Here is a 20,702-nt window from a genome sequence, read left to right on the forward strand (position 1 = left end):
CTCATCTGCTTCCTCCCCTGAATTATAGGCTTCTTGAAAGATTTATGCCTTTTTCATCTTTGTGTCCCCGAACCTGACACAGTGCCTGGGCATAGATAATTCTGAACATTTCTTTGTTGGATGGAGAAATGAATAAATGTGAATGTGGTAGTAATATATAAGATTAACACATAACCTCTTAAACAAACCCAACCTTCACTTGCACACAGTGTTTATTAGGATGGCTTTCTCTCAGTCTCTAGAATAGCCCTGTCCAATAGAAATATAATGTGGGTCACAAAAATGAGCCACATGTGTAATTTAAATTTTCAGGCACATACATTGAAAAGAAACAAGTGCAATTAATTTATTAATATATTTTATCCAAATACATAAAATCAATATAAACATTATTAATGAGATATTTTAATACTCTCTGAAATCTGGTGTGCATTTTACATGTACATCACATCTCAATTCAGACTAGGCACATTTCTTTTTTTTTTAATTGGGGTATGGTTGATCTACAATGTTGTGTTAGTTTCTGGTGTACAGCATAGCGATTCAGTTATACATATATATATTCTTTTCCATTAAAGATTATTATAAGCTATTGAATATAGTTCAGACTAGGCACATTTCAGTTGCTAAATAGCCATATGTAGTAGTGACTACTGCATTAGACAGAGCATCTTTGACTTCTAGAACATGCCTAGTCATTTCTCTTTTTTAAAAATACATCACTGATAAGATCTTTTATTTGTCACCCTTAAAAGTCTGACTTTTAAACAGGGTCTTGTTTGACTTTAGCACCTGTCTCATTCCCAGTAGCTTTTCTAGAACTGTTACCTTCACCATGAAGCTCCATAAATTTTCACAATTCAAATTTGGGCTTCAGCATTTTTACTTAATTAACAAAGACATTGTGGAGTAGGTAAATAGATCGGCAAACCTTTTCTGGTCTTTCCCAATGCTGTCTGGAATCAATATATTGACTACTTCTTTCAAGGCGTTTGTCTTCACCTCTCTGGTCATGACTTCCATCATCTTCTGGATTCAGCAGACCAGTTGCTGCTGGGTATATGAGGTCTTCCAAACCTGATCGTTGCATTTTTTAGAAAAACTCACACAGAATAGACAAAGCAAATAAACATCAGTAGTATTGATAACCATGTGAGCTTTAATCATGGTCTGCCATTTTTTTGACCATGGAGCACATTTTGTGTCATGATGGGAAGGATCTATGCCATGAAAATTAGGTAGTTTTTTGCCCAGAACATTCTCAATTACCTTGAGTATTCTAAAAGCAACGTCTTCATTCTGCGGATCAGCAAGGCTCACTTCAAAAACACGACCCTTGAGGCCATCAGATGAGATTTCGGTTCCTTGAGTTTTCATGACTAGTGTGTTTTCCCAATATTTCTTATATTGAACATAGCTGGTGCTTTCACATCACATCAATCTTTCTTAGAAAATGGGTCAATCACTTTCTTCTTGGCTCCTTTCTGGCGCCTTTCATAAGGCACTTGTTCTTGCTGACCACCACTATGCTGCTCTGTGTTCTTTCCCTTTTGATGGCCTCTGCACCTGGATTGTCCTCTGTTTGGATTAGTCCTCCTCTAGCTCTTTTAAAATATATATATACTTTTGGATATATCATTCAAAAAAGATTATACATCCATATAATGTGCAAACATATGTAAATATTTATATACACATAATGTATATACATAGTATGGAGAGTAACACAATGAAAGTTTATTTCTTGCACATTCAAAGTCTTATGAAGATCAGTTATTTGGAAGGGAAGAAGAGGCATGGAAGATATGTGGGGTGTCTGTAAAGCACTGACCTTGACGATTCCATTGCCTTAATTCACTCAGATAACTCCACCCAGATGCAAGGAAATTCAACAAATGCAGTCTTCCTGTGTATCCAGATAGAGAAAATGATGTGATGAATACATATCACTATCTCTGACACAATTTCACATCTTTTATTCCTAATTTTTTGGCCAGCATCCATAGAACAGTATAAAATATTAAATAACAATGATGATAAAGGACATTTAAGTCTTATTTCTGATTTTAATGAAGACTGTTCTCACCATGTTTCCATTAAACAAGATGACAGATTTGGGGAAGAGATTCGTATATTTTATCATACTAAGGAACTTTTTTATCTCTTTCTTTGTTAAAAGGTTTTTACTTATTTAATTAATGATATATGTTGAAATAGATCAGATATCATCTCAGCAATTATGGAGATACTAATTTCCTTTTCAATTGCTTAATATTGGGGATACTATTTATTAGATTTCATAATGTTGAATGATTTCTCTTGTTCCTAGCATAAAGTTTAATTTATTATTATATCTATAACATATATGTAATTATACATATAATGTTTTTGAAAAGCTGGATTCTGCTTGCTGTTATTTTATTTAAAAGCGTTGCATCGAAATTCAGAGGCAAAATTGAACTGCAGTTTTTCATTATTTTTGTCAGGTTTTGCAACTCATGCAGTGAATTTCAGAGCTTTCTTTCTCAGTTTCTGGAACTGTTAAAGTTATATCTGAGTTAACGGATTCTTCAAAGAGAGAAAGATTTCCATCGCGCCTGGGCCAGTTAATGTTGTTGTGGGTCTATGTTTCAAGCACATTGTCAGCCAGGCCAATCAATGTTCCCCATTGTCAGTCTCCAACATATCTTTGATTACAGCTGTAACATTGACAAATTTTAATAAGAATGCCCATGCTCTTTTTCTGCCCTCAGTATGCTCTATTATCATAGCAGTCTGCTCTTATTTATTACTGCTATATTCCTGAACCTATATCTGAAGTAAAAAATTGATTTTTTAAAAATGCCTCTCTAGTTTTCTACATTGCCTCTACTCTCAGTGAGGGTGGTGCCCCTGTTTCAGTGAGCTGTGACTGTTTACCCTCTCCCACTTTTGAAACTGCTGATCCTGCTAGTGTATTTAGTCGTTACTGCTTATCTTTGTCAATGCAGGTGTAGCTAAAGCAGTACTCTTAGCTGATTTAAGTTCCTTCAGTACTGGTGTAGGTCTGGCTACGTGGCTTTCTGGGCAGGGATGGACCAATGAGTGGCAAACATATCATGGCACATCTTTGGTGTCAGTGGGCCAAGAAGTAGGGTTGGCTCTCTCTCCTTTTACGCCCTCCTTCCCCACAACAAGGAAGAGGATGACTATTGGGTCTGCAAGTTTCTCTCTGGATGTAGTGAGTGAGACGGTGAATACATGAATAACCTCTCAAATATGATGAATGGGGTGGGTATGGCATTCTGAGTCCCTCTGCCACCATGACTCCTGTAAGTTTATTTAAGGTGAACTGAGCAATGTCTACCTGATGGACAGCTTTTGTTTTATAGTTGCTCTCCCCGCATTGGTTCTGGTAATAGCTCCCTCTCTTCCTCTGACAATGTCTCTTCTACCCCTCCAATCATATTAGGGGTTCATATTATTAAAGGTTGTTTGTCACAGAAACTTACCTATCTCTCTCCCATGTTGAGTCACAGTAGAGGGCACGTGTCTAATTCTAATGTAAGTTTTGTTTAAATAAGTCCATCATGAGACCTTATCAACCTGCCCATAAATGGGTCCAAAGGTTGAATGGTGATCCAAGCCAGAGTCTATCAGAGTCTTGCCCTGGAAGTTTCTGTAAAGTAGCTCTCAGATAGTCAAGCTGTGAAGATGTGAGCTTAAAGATTTAAATGGCCAGCTCCCTAGTCACAGGGAGAAAAACTGGGAAGCCGAAGAAACTGATGTGCTGGGAGAAACAGCACTGTGAGTGCTTGGTTGTGGTCACCACGTTTCCTAGAGGACCAGGTTCCTGCTTTCCCTCAGCTGTTCGGTCTTCAAGTCCCCGGAGCTCCCAAATAGCTCCCTTCTCTGCCCGTGTCAGTGCCAGCTGGAGTTCTTCCTTTTAACAAGGGGTATAAATATAGTGAGTATGGGGATCCATACTTTTTTGCTCTTCATCTATTCCATCCAGTGGAAATCTAATTCTTCAGGTGGGGCCCTTGCTGATGGCTGGGGCTTGGACAATATTTTCCTTTCTTTATTCATTGAACTGCCTCAGCAGGGACAGCGAGAGGGACAGAGTCAGCGTTGTGCTGAGGTCATTATCTTGGAGATATCTCTCTGCATCTGATTTTTAAACTTTCCTTCTGTGCTAATTTTCTTTCCTCCTTCCTTTCTGAATCCGTTGTCATTATTTTCTTTCTCTTTCTGAAATATGAGCCAGTTCCCCCCTAAACACTACAACTGGGAAATAGTGAAGAAAATCAATGTTTATAGTACGATATAGTAGGATTTGTAAAATAAATGTGTAATAGGGCATCACTACCATACAAATATTATTCCGGAGAAGAAGTTTAAGTATCTAGCAATTTCAGCTACTTAAGTTTTCGGTCTTGGACTAGGCACAGGCACCTTCTGAGAGCTTGGTGTGATCCGGGGCACACACTCACCATCCTGGGCTAGACTCCGGAGCAGTCCCTGCACTTTGGTGCAACTCAGTAATTTGCCCGATGTTTTCCACAGATCCTTTGACTTCCGTTTAAGACTTGAAAAAAGTATTCCATTATTTTAGCAGCTAGAAATTCTCCTTTATACTTAGTTGCTAAACAAAAACTAGTACAGAAGGGAAGAAATTGGGGCTACAATCTAAAGTACTGTCTTTGTTCTTGAGGAAAAAAACCTTTTTTTCTCCAAAAAAACTATGAGAAATTAGAATGCTCAATACCTGCTGATAACATACTTGAGCAGTTTTTTTTTTTAAATTTGAAGCAGAACTTTGTTCATGGGATGCTTTTATGACTGTTGATAGCATTTTTTGATAAGGTTGCATAAAGTTTAACCAGTCTTGATACTGGCCTTACAACCTTGATACTGGCCTTACACATCCTTTTCTTGTTCCTTCTCTTATGACAGTATCGAGACACTTTTCTTTTTTTCTATTAACACCCCACTCACCAAAAGACTCTTTGAGCCGTCTTTCTGTCTCTGGCTAGTTGCTTTGCCGCAAGTCTAAAACAAAACTGAGGTGTGCCGGCACTGCATCTACCCGAGAGGTTTGCTCTAACACACTGTGAAACTTGCATTGGGTGAGAAAAGGCAGGCAGCTTGGGTTTCCTTGGCTTTCCTACCCCCTTACATCTCTGAAAATGCTGCCTGCCCCTGCACCTCAGTGCTTGCACTCACCTCCAGATTTTATATTGAGACTTTTTTTTTCTAATTTAGAACTCCCTGTCTTATTTAGAACTGCCACTCCCAGTCCATTCCATGCTTTCTTGAACTCTGAAATGCCATCTCTGTAAAAGGAACTTCCCTAACTAGCCTCTTCGGGTTCTAGTCACTCTTCTGCTGTCTGTTAGCACTCTCCAACGTGGTACACTGCTGGATGCACCACCTAGCCTTTCCCTAAGTTGCTCTCTGTGTACATGCTGTAACTCTCAGTTGGCTGCAAACTATTTTGATGCCTCTGGCAGCCCTTTGGTGGTGATAATACTAATATTAAAAAGCTAGCACGGAGGGTTTATTATGCTCCAGACACAATGCTAAGTAATTTACTGGCAAAGTACTTAGCACACTGCTTAGCACAGAGTGAAGGTTTGTTATTAACACTATTTATAGCCCTCCGAGCTTGGTACCATTATCTCCATTTCACAGATAAGGAAACTGTGAGGCATAGAGAGTTAAATAACTCGTACAGGGTCACAGAGCTCATGAAGTGGCAGAGACAGAACTGTTTGGCACCAATATCCATGTTCTTAACCATTACCCCCCAAATTGGCTACATACACACAAGTTAATTGATCTCATCTTTACAATTATAGTCTTGCACTTTTCAGAGCAGTGGAAGGTGTACTCAAGATAGGTGTTACTTTGGAATTCTTTCCTCTTTAAAAAATTCAACGGCCTCATAGATATAAGGGAAAAGGCACAAGTAAGCTTATCTTCCTGGAGAGCTTCATTTTGAAAATTCCGAGGCCACTGAGATATGTTCCCTGAGGGAGACTGGTGAGTTTTTAAAAACTAAGTTGCTAAGGAACTGTTTTTTTTAACCTTTACTATGCTATACTTCGGTCAACTTCTTTAGTTACATTTCCTTTAGCAGTTCTCAGCCTACTAATACCTTGTATTTGCTCTCGTATAAAGAACAGGACTATGTCAAGGGCTGAGCAATATCAAAAGTCCACAGGTATATTTAGAATATAAATGGTTAATAATAGTATTAGAGACTCAGCCCTGATGGTGTAATGTATCTCACTTCTTAACGTTATTTCAGTTGATGCTCACAATTGTTCCGTGATGTAATGGTTTTCCTCCTGATCATGTTGCTAGATTGTAGAGGGAGAAATGCCCACTTCCGCCGTTCTAAAGAGGCTTTTCCTTTCCTTCCCTTCTCCCTTCCTTCTCCTCCTCCCACACTCTGCCTGCCTTCCCCTTTCTTAGCCTTCAGAGCCTGCTTGAAGGGAACCGAGGATCTTCGGACCCTGGAGCCAGGGGCCCTCTGAAAGGCTCTAGGATCCCTGGGGACTAGTCACGTGACGGATTCTCAACTCAAGCAGCCCGGGTGTCATAACCTTTCCCACTGAGGCAGCAGCTCTGCTCCCAGACCCCACCCCAGGAAGCCTGGGCTCCACCCACCCCTCGGGCCAGAACCCGGCACAATCGCCCTATTCTGGATTTTTAGCTTGGAGGCGACTGCAGATGCTGAAGGCGCGTGGCGAAAAAGGTGTCACTTAGGAGAGAGTTGGTTTCCTCCAGGGACTTCAGTAGGCGGCAGCAGCCGCGTTCCACCTGGGGCAGCGCGGCGGCTAACGTGTGCGCTGGGCCGTAAGGATGCGCTGGCTGCGGGACTCGAACCCCGAGCGGAGCGGCGCCCCGCGGTCCCGTCTGCGTCTGGCCGCCCAGGTCCGAGTGGGAAGAAGGCGCGCACAGCTGTCTTCCGTCGGGCTGAGGCCTCCCTCCCGGCCGACTCCCCTCTCTCCCGTCTCCCGCCCCAGAAATTATCTCAAGCGTTGCCAGTGCGATTCCAGAGCCCCAGTCGGGTGGGTTCTTTTGTTTCTTTGTTTTAATGACAGTTCCTCGCCCTTCGGCATGTCATGCGCGATTAATTCCCTGGCTCTCTCGAAAGCAGCTGGGGTGAAATTTCTTCTGCATCATCCTTTTGGGGATAATTGTTTATGATGTGACGTCAGCCGGACTGATTTTTCTGTCCTGAATGAGAGAGAGAGTCACAGATGTGTGCGGAGGCCACGGATACTGACATTTGGAATTCCGTCAGGGCAAAAGGAGCTGGGAATGGGAGCTTGAGTGTGCAGCCAAGACTTCAGGCTGCACGGAATTATTATGAAATTTTTCTTAAAAAAAAAAAAAAAAGGAAGAGAGAGAGAGAAAGAAAGAAAGCCCCTCCGCAGCGAGCCACTTAGGTGCTTCTTTCATGCCAGAGTCTCCTGTTAAGGTGTTAGCGCCTGATAATTAATCTCGGGTACCCAGCCGCTGCAAACGGCTTCAGAAGACGAAGAGGAGGGGCGGGGGAAGTGCGTCACCAGGTGGGGAAGGGGCTGTGCATTTGGTGACAAGCCGGAGGGGTTGGGGGTGGAGGGATGGAGAGGAGTGGGGACGGGGAAGAGGTTCTGTGTGCTCTCCGGGGGTATTGTGTCAGGAGATGCAGGCTGCCTACCATGTGACGCGGTCCAGAGCTGAAGGGATTGGCCGAGGCAGCGCAGGCGGTGCAGCTCGGCCGGCTTGCTGTTCCTCTCCCTTTCTCTCGCAGCATCTTCCTGGGAGCCTGTAGGTGAAGCAGCACCAGCAGCATCCATGGCCTATCTTTGGGGTTAACACTTGTCTCCTTTGGCTTCAGCAGCGGACAGAGCAGATCTCTCGGCAGCGGCAGCGTTGTGAGGACTTAGCTGGGACCTGGAATCGTATCCTCCTGTATTTTTTCAGACTCTTTGGAAATTAAGGAATGCAATTCTGCCACCATGATGGAAGGTAGGATGCTTTCTGCTGTGGTTGACTGGCTTCAGGCAAGATTCGGGCAGACACCGTTGAAATACGTGTGCAGCCTGTATTTGTGGCTGGTCTAGAACCTGGTTGCCAGCATTTGCAAGCAGAATGCTGCAGTTTGCTTGCAGCGGACCAGGGCTCAGACTGATGGAATCAAACCACAGGGCTTCTGTTTATCTCAGAACCTACAGAGCTCCCAGTTCTTTTGAGAGAGAGAGAGAGGAAAAAAAAAAAAAAAAAAAACCTAAAGTGCTTGCAGGGAGCTGAGATAGAGCTTGCAAAGCAAAGAAGTTGGGAGATAAGATGAGGTTTTCAGTTCTGGGTTCCTGGGACTACACTGATAAAACATTTACAATGGAAACTTGTCGTCTGAAATTGACATTAGACAGGAGAGGTCATTGACAGAGTTATCCACACTGTCATTTTCAGTGAACTGTTTAAAAATATTTTTAAAAAATTCTTGTAAGGTATTTTTATCTCTTCCATTTACATCATACTCTTGAGGTGAGAGGTGCAGCGAATTTGGTCCATAAGCTATAGTTTTACGGGGCTGTCATTGCAACAGAAGGAGCAATATGAGGAAAATATCTGGGCTTCTTGGCTCCTGATTCAGGGTCTTATCAGGTTAAAAAGAGAATTTTGTGCTTCCTAAATGCATTCCTTATGCAATGGTTCTTAGCCAAGCATCAGATGATTACTTACGATTACCTTTTTGTATTCAATATTAAGTGCAAGGAGGAAGTTTCCCTGGGGAGATGTTTAAACTGTATTTTATTCTCCTAAATTACCCTTCCAAGCTTGAGATGGTGATAGCCAAGATTGCCTCGAAAAAGCAGCAAGCTGATTAAGAAAGAAGCAGGCAGCCCTATCCTGGCTTTGATTTTCTGTTTTCACACTACAGGATGGTGCAAAACTCCTGGCCTTTCCTAAGATGACAGGCAGAAATTTGTCCCCAGCCTGGATTTCACACTGCAGAATCCAGTGCATAATGGGTCTCAAATCAGCCATGAAAATGGCAGAGAGGCCACCTCTTAAGCTATGGTCTGTTTTATAGATTTTAAACATTTCTTAGAAATTTACCAAAATGGAATAAGAGGAGAAAGGTTGAAAAAAACAAAAACAAACAAACAAAAAACCCCAACAGCGTTGCTTGTACTTATGTGGCAGAAATAAATTCTTTTTTCTCTCTCTGTCGTCATGTCAAACATTGTTAATGTGATTTGGGGGAGTGAAGAATTCTACAGTCGTGGCCCACAGATTTTAGAAAATTGCCTTAAAACAGAGATTGGGTATTATCTTGTTAGGGAGCCTGGTCTGATTTGCAAAGGGCACTCAAGTCTAGTTTTTTAAATACAGGCCTAAATAAACTGTGACTACTGACTCTCTAAGATTAAATCTTTTTCATGAATTCAAAATGGGTTTAATCTTTGAACAATAAAGCAAGGCAAACAGAAAGAGGGTTACTGATGTACTTTTCAATTAAAAGCTCACGTGGCTTACCCTCTTCAGGAAAAAAAAAAGATTGTGTCTATAGAAGTGCTAGCTTTCTCCAGCTGAATTTCACATAGCATTTCTTCAAAATAAATCTGCACACATTCTGATTGGATTTTAATCTTACACAGGGAAGTGGAAGAGCTTTCATTTGACTTCTTACCTTGCAAACTATGTAGTTAAAGAATCTTTGAAGGAAGCAATATTTATTGATGCTCATTAGTGATTCTCCTGGTAATATTGTCTACTGTGCCATCCCAGAGTGTCAGTTCAAAGCCCTGTGATAAGCTTATCTGAGCTGCCTAAACGTGAGAACTGTAACAAAGACTTGTGTTGGAGCCGAATTAACACTATTGCTTTGCGTTTGCCAAATTTATCTAATGAAGGATGTTATCTTAGGACTTAGGAATTAAAGGTGACACCAGGGATGCGGTTGCTGGCCATCAGATCCTTGCGAAAGAAATTGGACAGGTGTTCTAGTGCCTTAAAAACTGAAATGCTACTTATAATTTTTTATCTATCTGTAGTTCCTACTTAAATGCTTTTCAAGACTTACTATCTTAATGGTTCAGTGACCTTAGAAAGGCTGGTGGGAACCTTAACCAGAAACCCATTTGCCTACCAATGCCCTTCCAAGGCAGTTGCCGGTCTTTTTGGCAATATATACACATTTCTGATATTGCATCTCAGAAGTTCACCTCTGAATTGCTCTCACTCTGAAAGTGTGTTGTAGCAGTTATCATTTACATTCAGCTCACCCGTAGAGGAAGCACAGCTTCCATCTATCACAATAGCCTTGGAAAGACAAGAAACCCCTTGCAAGGCACCCTAAAATCCTGTCATGGCAGCCGTCTGCTGAAACATCAGGGGGCTCTGAGAATGTCTCCCCAAACTTCCAGATAAAATGCTGTCTCTTCTCCACTAGTACGTGTGCCACACACACACACAAACACATAGTTGCACACATATGTCATTCACACGTATACACTATTCTAGAAAGGGAGAGAACCCACATTTGCATTTGTGTGTATATATTTCCATATTCACTCAAGTGTTTTAATCTACTGCTCAGGAAAAGCACGGCCTTGGCAACTTTTCAAAGCTACTTCTCTACTTTGTGTGAAACAAGAGTAAACAAATATTCATCAGAACGGCTCATGGTTTAATTTTGTGTTCTCATTTTGGTGGAACAGGATCTAGGCTCCGTTCATTCAATGCCTATTGGAAGTTCTGGCCATAGAAGAGAAATGTTACTACCTCCCCAGTGATTCTAATATCATAGAAGGGAGTGAAATAATTCTGCAGGGACCTCAAGCATGGTACTGGTAGTCTGTGGCTCCGTGACTCGTTTCAAATACTTATATTTAAAAAAGGATATCTTAAGGAGCTTGATTTGTTGATATCTGCAGTGTTGATTTTGGGGCAGTAATCAATATTGTGTCTTTCCTAAAGAATGCCACGTGATGTGGAGCCTTATATAGTCTGTGCAGGGAAAGAGGATGAGAAATGGAATTATTTGCTAAAGGGTATACATATTGGCTGAGCTTACAATGCAGCCCATGTGATTAGGGCAACTGTTCAGGGATTCTATTGTTTTTCATATATTATTAGTAAAGTTTGCAAGTGACATTTTGGGAACCTTTTCTAAGATAAGTAAAACTAAGTCAGGGTCTCTAGGGACATCTGTTCTTTTGTAAGGCAGTCTGGGACATGGTCCCTTGTCTGGTAGAACTGGACAGAAAGTGTGTGTTTTCAGTTCCATATTCAGGCTTTTAGGGGCTTTACTGGAAGGAAAAGTTTTTTTGGGGGGGTCAATGGTTTCATCCTATATATAATTCTTAAAGTTAACAAGCATATGTTTAAGAGTTTACTGGGTTTAATTGCAATGTGCAGGGTGATTTAATAAATTTTATTATGTTTACTATTCACAATAACCTGCAAATAAGCGTATTCTGCACTGAGTACTTCTCCAGTGCTTTTTTTAAATTGCAAAAATGAAAAATAATACACTAAGGCAGAAAAATGGTGGGATGGAATTTGGACCTAAGTTCATTCAACAACAAAGCTCATACTTTTGGTCTCCCATAACATCTTAAATGTGAACTCTTCCTTCTAGTTCATGTCAAGGTGGGGAATGTTAACCTGATGGAAAACTAATTTCTTTGGTTGTATATTCTGTCTCTCTTTTAAATACGAGTACTCACAGAGCCATACCTCTTAGTGCCGTGTTAATACCTTTTATCTCCAAAATCAATATTTAGAAAAATTTGAACAAATTCTAGGTTAACTGATCTGTTGTTGAAGTGAACCTTGTAACAATAAAGGCTCCCCTCCCCCCCATCTAGAAATGGGGCTTATTTATTTGGAAAATTCTGTGCTGTAATAAGAAAGGAACGAAGCATTTTGAAGCTGGAACTGTTCATTTTTCTAGTTAGCTAAGAAGTTTTAAAGGGAATCCTTTTCACTCTCCTACCAATTCCCTTTCCAGAAATGGTGAAGTTATTTTGGAAAATCTTAAGCATGGATATGAGATTATAATATATATTCCATCACTTATGTAATTTCTCTCCTTCCTAAAGGGTTCTGGGTCAGAAAAAGCCTTCTTTTATGTATAAATTCCCATTCAATTTCCAAAGGCCAGCTTCAAATCTCTAAAAAGAACGTGTAGTCTTTAAAAAAAAATTAACTTAGATGAACCATGCTGGAAGACTGTGGATAATTCTGCCTGTTGGATTTGGCACAGATACTATCCATGTTTCCAGTAAACAAGTTGTAGGAAGTACAACTCAAAATATTTTTGATCTTGAGATTGTTTGTGATTTGGTCACTGGAAACAAGTTTTCTTGTAGGAAAAATTGTATCAGTGATGACTGGATTCTCACACTAGTCCATTAAAGATGGTTAACACATTATCTAGCTAAAACACTAAATATTTGCCATGAAATGTGTAAAAAAAATATGGTTACTATAGTAGTCCGTTAAAAGACAATAATGGCACTAAATGTGTTTTCAATTTCCAATATTGCTATTTGAAGGAAAAAAGGTTTCCTTAGAGGTCAATGAGGAAATGGAGAGAAAGTTTGAAGGGTGGTTGTTGTTTTTAGGTTTTCGGTTTTTTGGAGGTATATTCAGAAGTTTTAGAGACTCGTGACACTCGATTTTTCGCTTGTGTTCAGTTTTACTTCCATACTTGTGGTTTACCTATTTGTGACTCAGTTTTATCATATCTACTGCTATTTAATTGTGATGATTTTCATTCTGTAAACTCATGAATGGAATGAAGAAAAGGGTAAAGGAGTTGGAAGAGGGAAAAAGGTGAAGGGATTATAATGGATATGAACTCATGTGTCTGAAAAAGTCCCTGAGGAGACATGGACTGGAGAAGGAAGAAGTCATAGACAGAAGGGAATTGGGGAGCTTGGTGAGTGCGGGATCCTCTTGAGGAAAAAGTAGGGTGTGGAGCAGAGGTATTGGATCTAGCTGGCTTGTGCACCGACTACCTAATATTTCCATATGCTCCACAGTGGGAGGGCTTTGGGAAAGGAGGAGTAGACTTGCGGGGGAATAAGTCTCCATTCTTGGAGCACATGCCATTTAACTGCATCTACAGAGTGTTAGAAAGATATTTAGCATCTCTATTTAATATCTTATATCATGCTGTTTCCTTGTTTAAACAGAACTTCGATACCTTCTCATTTCTCTTAAAATCCATAGCATACAGGAGCCTGCACGCCCTGGCCTGCTCTGCTTCTTCAAGCTCGTCTAATGCATCGCTTACACTGATAGCCTGTCTTAGAGTATCTAGAACAAATACTTTCCTGCCTCAGGGCTTCTGCCCCACCTAGAATACTCTTTTGCCAGCTCATGGAGTAACCGAGTCTCTTGTGATTCAAGCACGACTGCCACCTCCTCAGGAGGCCTTCCCTACCATTTGTGTCATCCCAAGCTCCCAAGCCGACACCCTGAGCCGCTGAGGCCATCTTGGGTCCCTCTCTCGCCTGAGAGCTGTGTTTATGATTCGTGGTCGTTTAATGGTATTTGAGCTGAATCTCTTGCTCAGAGGTAAACTCCATCAAGGCAGGAATCTGATCTATCATATTCCTCTCTGTATCCTTAGCATTTGATAAACAGTGGATGCTTACCATATTTATGTATTGGCAAAGTGAATAAAATCAGATGTAAATGACTCCAATGACTTCATACTATACATTGTAAGGTATTATATTGAGCATTATGGCGGACATAAGAAAAATAAATGCTCAAATTTACATTCTTGTTGGAGAAACAAGATCTATAAACATGAAATAACTGGGGAAAAGATATATGTTATGGAGTGCTAATTGTGAGATACAGGTAATACTTTTTGAGAAGCAAAAGAAAAGAAATTTGAAAATATGTACTTGAACTTGAATTATTTTGGTGATTAGCTCCAAAGAAATGATTTCCTAATGGGAAGAGACAAGTTATAACACAGGTATTCAAAGCCATTCCCAGCGGCAGGACTGTCAATATCCTGCACATTTTTTTCTCTCTCCCTTCTGCTTTCCTTGTGTCTCTGCCTTCCTTCTCTCGGTTTTTCCTCTTTCTTCCATTCCATCTTTCCCTTCCTGGGCTCTTTCCCTTTCTGTGGATTATGACCAGATCTGAAAATAGTGGCTTTGAGAGCTGGAAAGTTAGGCTTGGAATTCGGGAAAGTATTTTTAAATACATTTATGTAAATGAGTATAATATTGTACACTATATTTGTACATGCAGTAGCAATGTGATGGTATGTGAGGTTTTTCAGATGCCGAATTAGTCTTGATTGGAGAATTTATGAATCTTAGAAATTCAAAATGGTCACTGAATTTGTGCAGTTTGGATTTCTTGGTTGAAAGAGCATGGACGCAGGAGTCAGACTTAGGTTTGCGTCTAAGTGTTGTAACTGCTTGACTGTATGTCTTGAGAGGGTTACTTTACCTTCCTGGACTTCTGTTTCCTTGCAAACAAAATAAGATCATCGATCCACCATATTTTTAAAACTTCGAGCTCCGAAAATCTCTGGCATTTGCCAAATGATTTGGGTTCCACATATTCACTCCCTCCAAGGTTTGAATTCTAATGGTCGACTCCTCTTCCTCCCACCTCAAAAGATACTTGTTCCTGACACACACACACACAAATGATTCAAACATATTCCTGTCTGCTTTTCTTGGTTTATTCTTCCTCTCTGGTTTCTTTTGCACATGTGCCACAAGTTAGTTTTGCATCGTTGCTGTACTGGAAGACAAAAATGCATTTATGCAACCCTCCTATATAGCTCTTAGCATAGAATGGTTTACGTATTCATCAAAAATTATATATTGAATGCATACTATGGTTAAGCACAGTTCTAGGTGCTAGAGGTTTGATAGTGAATGAAACAGATTCCTGCCTATCCAGAGCTTCCTGTTTGGTGCAGGAGAGAAATGATCAAATAAAATGAAATGCACAGTACATTGGATGGGGATAAGGACTTTGGAGAACCAAGTGGAGAAAAGGAATAGAGGAGGTAGTGGAAGGAGTGGGGCAGATGGGGTTGCAGCTGTAAATAGCATGATGATGGACGGCCTCACTGAAAAGACACTTGAGCAAAGGTTTGCAGGAGGGGAGGGAGTAAGCAACCAAGTCATTATTTGCAGGAACAGTCCAAAGAGTCAGGGGAGAGAGTGAGTGAAAGGCTCAGAATGTGGGTGGAACAGCAAGGGGATCAGTGTGTCTGGAGCAAAGGACAGGGGAATGTCCCAGAGAAGAACTCAGAGGTAATAACGGACACCTATGAGTCCCTTTTTAAAACAATTGTTGTTGAAGTGTAGTTGACTTACAATATTATATTAATTGAAGGTGTACAACATAGTGATTTGACAGTTTTATAGACTATGCACCATACACAATTATTATAATATTATTGACTGTGTTTCCCATGCTGCCCATTACACTCCTGGCATTTATTTTATAATTGGTAGTTTGCACCTTTTATTTCCCTTTAACTATTTTGCCTGTTCCCCAGCCTCCCCACCCCGGGAACCAGTAGTTTTTCTCTGTATCTGTGAGTCTGTTTCTATTTTTTATATTTATTTATTTGTTTTGTTTTTTTAGATTCCACATGTAACTGAAAACAAACAGTATTTGTCTTTCTCTGTCTGACTTACTTCCCTTAGCAGAATACCCTCCAGGTCCATCCATGTTGTTGCAAATGGCAAGATATCCATTCTTTTTATGGCTGAGTCATGTTCCATTGTATATATACACCACATCTTTATCCATTCATCTAATGATGGACACAGGTTTCTTCCATATCTTGCAAGTGTAAATAGTGCTGCTGCGAACATTGAGGTGCATGTGTCTTTTGGAATTAGCGTTTTTGTTTTCTTTTGATAAACACCCAGGAGTAGAGCCACTGGATCCCTTTCAGCGGTAAGAAAGCCCGTTTCCTTTTGCAGAAGTCAGTGTGCACGGGCCTGCGTTATCCATGTGTCAAGCACAGATGGGCTTTGCGAAGCCTGGTGTTCTGGTGCTGGTTCTGTTACTGTCTTGTGATGGTGCTGCTCAGACTCATTCTTCCCCCAGATTTAAGTAAGTGGATAAATATCATGCTTCTGCCTTACCTTCTGGTTCCAAGCCCAAAGTTAGAGCTGAGAGCTCAGCTCCAACTCTAGGCTTGGACATTTCCACACCAAAGATAGAGCTCCGTGATAAAGTGACTTCAGAATCAGAATGACCTATCAATTCACAAATGTTTTGACTCTGTCTCAAAGACTTTCATTTTTATTTGGTTCATATAAACTTCATTATGCATCAAGACTAGTATTTTAGGATTTTTTGAAAGCCCATGCAGAGTGACCCATGTCACAAATCTTTAATAAACAGTGGAAGGAAAATATGCTCACTTAGGACAGTGTCATAAGATGATGACATCCGTATATACCTGAGTTTCCAAAATGCTTCATTCATTTGGCAGGGACGTCTGGGGCTTTTCCCTTAGTCTCAGTGCTGGGCACTGTGAATAAGACAGCAAGAAAGGGGCAACTGGACTCTCCATCCTCAGAAGCTTAGACACTAGTACATGTTACCACATACTCACGGACATATTTTATTCTCCACATCTCTGTGTGGTAGAAATAGTTATTACCATCCTCATTTCAAACAAGAGGCAGCTAGGGCCCAATGACGTTAAGCGACTTGTTCAAGGTGACCACCTTACCAAGTGGCAGAACCAGCATTTATTAGCCAAACTTGACTCCCAGTCAGGTGCTCTTTATCTGTATGATGGTGTAATTAGAACATCCAGCTCGTATCTGAAATCATTTGGCCTGGGTCTCAGGCTGACAAGCAAACAGCAGATTGTCTACATTTGACATGGTACTTCAAAAGCCTTCTTCAGAACTGAGCGAGTTAATTTTATTATCAGGTCACAAGCCTTCAGACCAACCACCATCCTGAGGAAAGCAGAAGTGTTTTAGCCCGGTGGCTGCCTTTCAATGACACTGATGGTTTCCTAGAATTTTCTGATGGGAATGGACATGTGATATCATTAGGCCAGTGGACTCTAAATTTTCACAGCTTACACACTATAGAACATTTTATCAAAAAGTCTGGCTCCCACTATGAACAAAAGCCCTTTCTCCCTGAGAAGGACAGCTTGGTATTCACTGACAATTCATGAAAGCCTTGGCCATCATCATGAAAGCGTGATGCTGTGTGCTACTGTGGAAGATGAACCAATCTAATCCAACCTCTTTTTGCAGTTGAGGAAACCAAAGCCACCTTACCCAAGGATTTTTATTCTCTCTATAAGAGGACAAGTCAAAGTTTATTTTAGTGATTCCAAAAATGTGAATAGACAAAGACTTGGAAACTGCCGCGTCTTCCTCGTTCAAAGGTGCTGAGGCTGGTTGGATGACTGCCCAAAGGCACACAAACGAACGTGTCCCCAGGGCCATCGCTCTGTGGGGCGCACATACAATGAGGCCATTTATAGCTCTCTCCTATCTGTGAGTCAATGCCCTGAGGAGGGAAGGACCAGGACTTGAGGCTGTACCTCCTGAGAAACTCTGTGACCTTGAGGGAGTTCTGGAACTGCTTTGGTCTCAGCCCCCCACTTGGAAGGGAGAATTAATGCTGGCTCCCTTTTTATTTAATAACATTGTGAAAATCAAATAAGATTATCAGTATGAAAGCATCTGAAAGTGTGTGGTGGCAACGCCAGTAATTTTCTCAGATGCCTCTCTCTCAGCTTGGTGGTTACGTGTGGGTTTGCGAGCGTTCAGTGGCTGGGCATTACTGCTTGCTGTTTTGCTTTTCAAGTAGATTATTGCTGCATCTCTTCTGCAGAGAAGGCTTACAGATTTCAGTCTTTACCATCCTGTTAATTACCAATATGTTACATCGTCCTCCATTCTCAATGTCCGTGTGCCACACTCCCCCTTTCTTGACCATGGAAGACAATCAATCACAGTCATCTTTCTCTCCGCCCTCAGCACCTATCTCAACATCACATTCCAGGCCACCTCTGCCAGTTGTTGGGAGCTGGCACATGTGATGACATTGCTTTGCTTTCCCTACTGCCAGCAGTTTCCCAAAGTCAAAATACGGTGCATAAAACTGGAGCACAGGTGGTTGAGCTGTATGCCCAGCCTTTACAAATGCTCTGAAAATGATATGTGAATCACTAAAAAATGACATGTGAAAAATTGCTCACGGCACTGGTTATGGGAGCAAAGATAGGAAGTGGTCTGTAAGCCCTGAAGCAGGTAGGACTTTACCCCTATACTACGGACCTCAACCTTCAAGTTTCTCTTAGCCTCCTTGTTCCCCTAATTCAAAGAACTGTGTCTACCAAGTAGCCAAGCCAGACTCACTGTTGGGATTCATTCCTGATTCTCTCTTCCTGCCTGTGTCATGTCAGTAGGTCCTCAAGATCTGTGGGTTATCCTTCCTGACTCTGTTCTTTCTCTTTCATCCCCTGCTACCACACTTGACCAGACCTTGCTGCTGCCACCTTCCAGTCCATCCTCCTCACAGCCATCAAAGACATCACTTTCCTCACCTGCCTTTGATTGTTCCTCGTGCTTCTAAGATGAGTGCCAAATGCCTTCGTATGCTGGGCAACACGCTCACCCATGGGCTGCCTTATGCCCTTACGTCTCACTGCTCTGACCAGACGGGAGTTCCTTGCCCTTCTCTTTCCCTTGCATATGCTGTCCCTTTTCTTCCCTGTGTGGTAACAGTCTGTCCTGATCATTCGAGGTCAAACAAAAGCAACCCCTTCAAAGAAACATTTCCACGTTCCCCGTGGTTGAGGGTGAGGTGGTCCCTTCCCTGTGCTGATTTGATTCTAAGTTCCCACCCTCCAAAGCCAAGGAGCAGAAAGTTTAAGAGCCCTGGCTTTGGAGTCAGACTGACTTAGGTTAAACCTTATGTGTGTGCCTTGGGAAGCTAGTGAATCTGCTTCCTCATCTGGAAAACGAGAGTGAGAATAACAGTATTTTTCTCATGGGTAATTTAATCACGTGAGGCTTAAGGCTTAAATCAGAAAGTGCACTTCTCTCATTGAGTTTTCAGAGGTATGGAACCAATAAGCAGAGAAAGAGAGAAAGAGAGAAGGGGCGGAGGTGTTAAAGGAATTGGTTCACTTGATTATGAGGATTGGCATGGCAAGTCCAAAGTCCAGTGAACAGACCGACAGGCTGGAAACTTAGATGGGGTGGATGCTGCAGTCTTGAGGCAAAGTGTTAAGCACAAATCTTAGCTGCTATTTTTTGTTCTTATACCTACTTTGTTTGTGCCTTCCCCAAGGACTAAGGACTCTGCCATTTTTGCATTAGCCATGTATGGCATGTGTAAGTGCTCAGTAAATAGCCACTGAATGAATGAATCCTGTCAAAGGATCACAGACTTTTTGGAGGATATTCAAGCCACCCAGCCTATGGCTATCATGAGAATTCAATGAGTCACTATATGTAAAATATTTAGAGAAGTGTTTGGTCCAGAATAAAGGCGTATTCCGTGTCACTCTGTTGGGTACATGGAAGGCTCCTGCATGGTTCCTGGAGGCCAGGCAGTAGCCAGGACTGTGCTGTCTCTGCTCTCCCCAGAGCGCCCATCTGCTGCGTGGGATCGCTCTGGCTGAGAGCCGCACTCTGGCTCCAGGAGCACGCAGTTAATCTAGTATCTCACACATTCCGCCTGACACTTTTGTTTCCCTCTCATCTTAAGGGAGACCAGGTTTCGTCGTAGAAAACTTGGAAAATAGGAAGAGACAAAGAAGAAGTGGAAATCACCAGGAACCTCATTGTTATAAATAACCAACCACTGCTACAGTTTGTTGAGTGTAGAACATGGGCTTTGGGGACAGACGATCTGATGCTCTTCAAGCCTCAGTATCAGTAAAGTGACTGACATAACACCTACCACGTAAGTTTGTGTGAAAGTTAAATTAGCAGGTATATAGCCTGCACTTAGCGCTTACCTAGCATATTAAGTCAAAATATATATTTACATCAAAAAAACCAATTTTATCATTACATGTATTTATACATATTTGTATGTATACACACACACATGGTTTTTTCACTTTACACTAGACTGTGACCACTGTCTTAGGTAGCATGTTTATTTCTTAAGAACGTGGGAAGTGGAGACAAATTTCTCAGATTCAAATCCTGACTTCTCTACACCTCCCCACTGCAAGCTTAGGCAAGTTATTTAACCCCTCTGCTCTTCAGTTTCTTCTTCTGTATGAGGTAATCCCTATCTGAAAAGGTTATTATAAAGATTAAATGAGTTTAATGCTTTTATATAAACTCATGTGTAAGTATATGAGTGTAAAATATTTTATTATATGTGATATATAATATTCTTAAAAACAGTATTTGGTACAGAGTAATTGTTTGATCAAGAAATGTTAGCTAGATTATTATCCTCATGAAATAATCCCCCAAAGCCCTGTTTTTGCTGGTTGTATAATATTCCATCACGTCATATGGAATTACTTTACTATTTTACTATTTTCATGTTGTTAGACATTTAGACTGTTAGCTGGAGCATGATTTCTGTTTAGAGTTAGAATGGCCCATATTAATGAGTCTCATGGAATGGTGTGACTTTTTGGTTCTCACTGAATAAACTAGCTTGGTGAGGTGGTGTGAGTTCTGTATTGGATTCTAGTCTGG

General features: G+C 41.2%; 1 protein-coding gene and 1 pseudogene across 12 annotated transcripts in view; one reads left to right on the forward strand and one right to left on the reverse strand.

The window, feature by feature from the left end:
- Positions 1 to 713: 713 nt before the first annotated feature.
- Positions 714 to 4,505, reverse strand: LOC102507734 (annotated as a pseudogene).
- Positions 4,506 to 6,493: 1,988 nt separating this feature from the next.
- Positions 6,494 to 20,702, forward strand: part of SGIP1 (SH3GL interacting endocytic adaptor 1) — a 184,429-nt gene continuing 170,220 nt past the window's right edge. For 4 of the 12 annotated variants that reach the window (XM_032494524.1, XM_014564626.2, XM_032494525.1 and 1 more), the window contains exon 1: positions 7,635 to 8,004. Coding sequence is in view for 1 of the 12 variants with exons in the window: in XM_032494517.1 (XP_032350408.1) it covers positions 7,995 to 8,004 (10 nt within the window). In the remaining 11 variants the exon portion in view is untranslated. Of the gene's footprint in view, positions 7,059 to 7,631; positions 8,005 to 20,702 lie in introns of those variants that run through there. The other 8 variants (XM_032494521.1, XM_032494523.1, XM_032494520.1 and 5 more) reach the window with 5 other exon arrangements.

The sequence above is a fragment of the Camelus ferus genome, chromosome 13 (genome assembly GCF_009834535.1).
Source record: "Camelus ferus isolate YT-003-E chromosome 13, BCGSAC_Cfer_1.0, whole genome shotgun sequence".
Taxonomy (NCBI): domain Eukaryota; kingdom Metazoa; phylum Chordata; class Mammalia; order Artiodactyla; family Camelidae; genus Camelus; species Camelus ferus.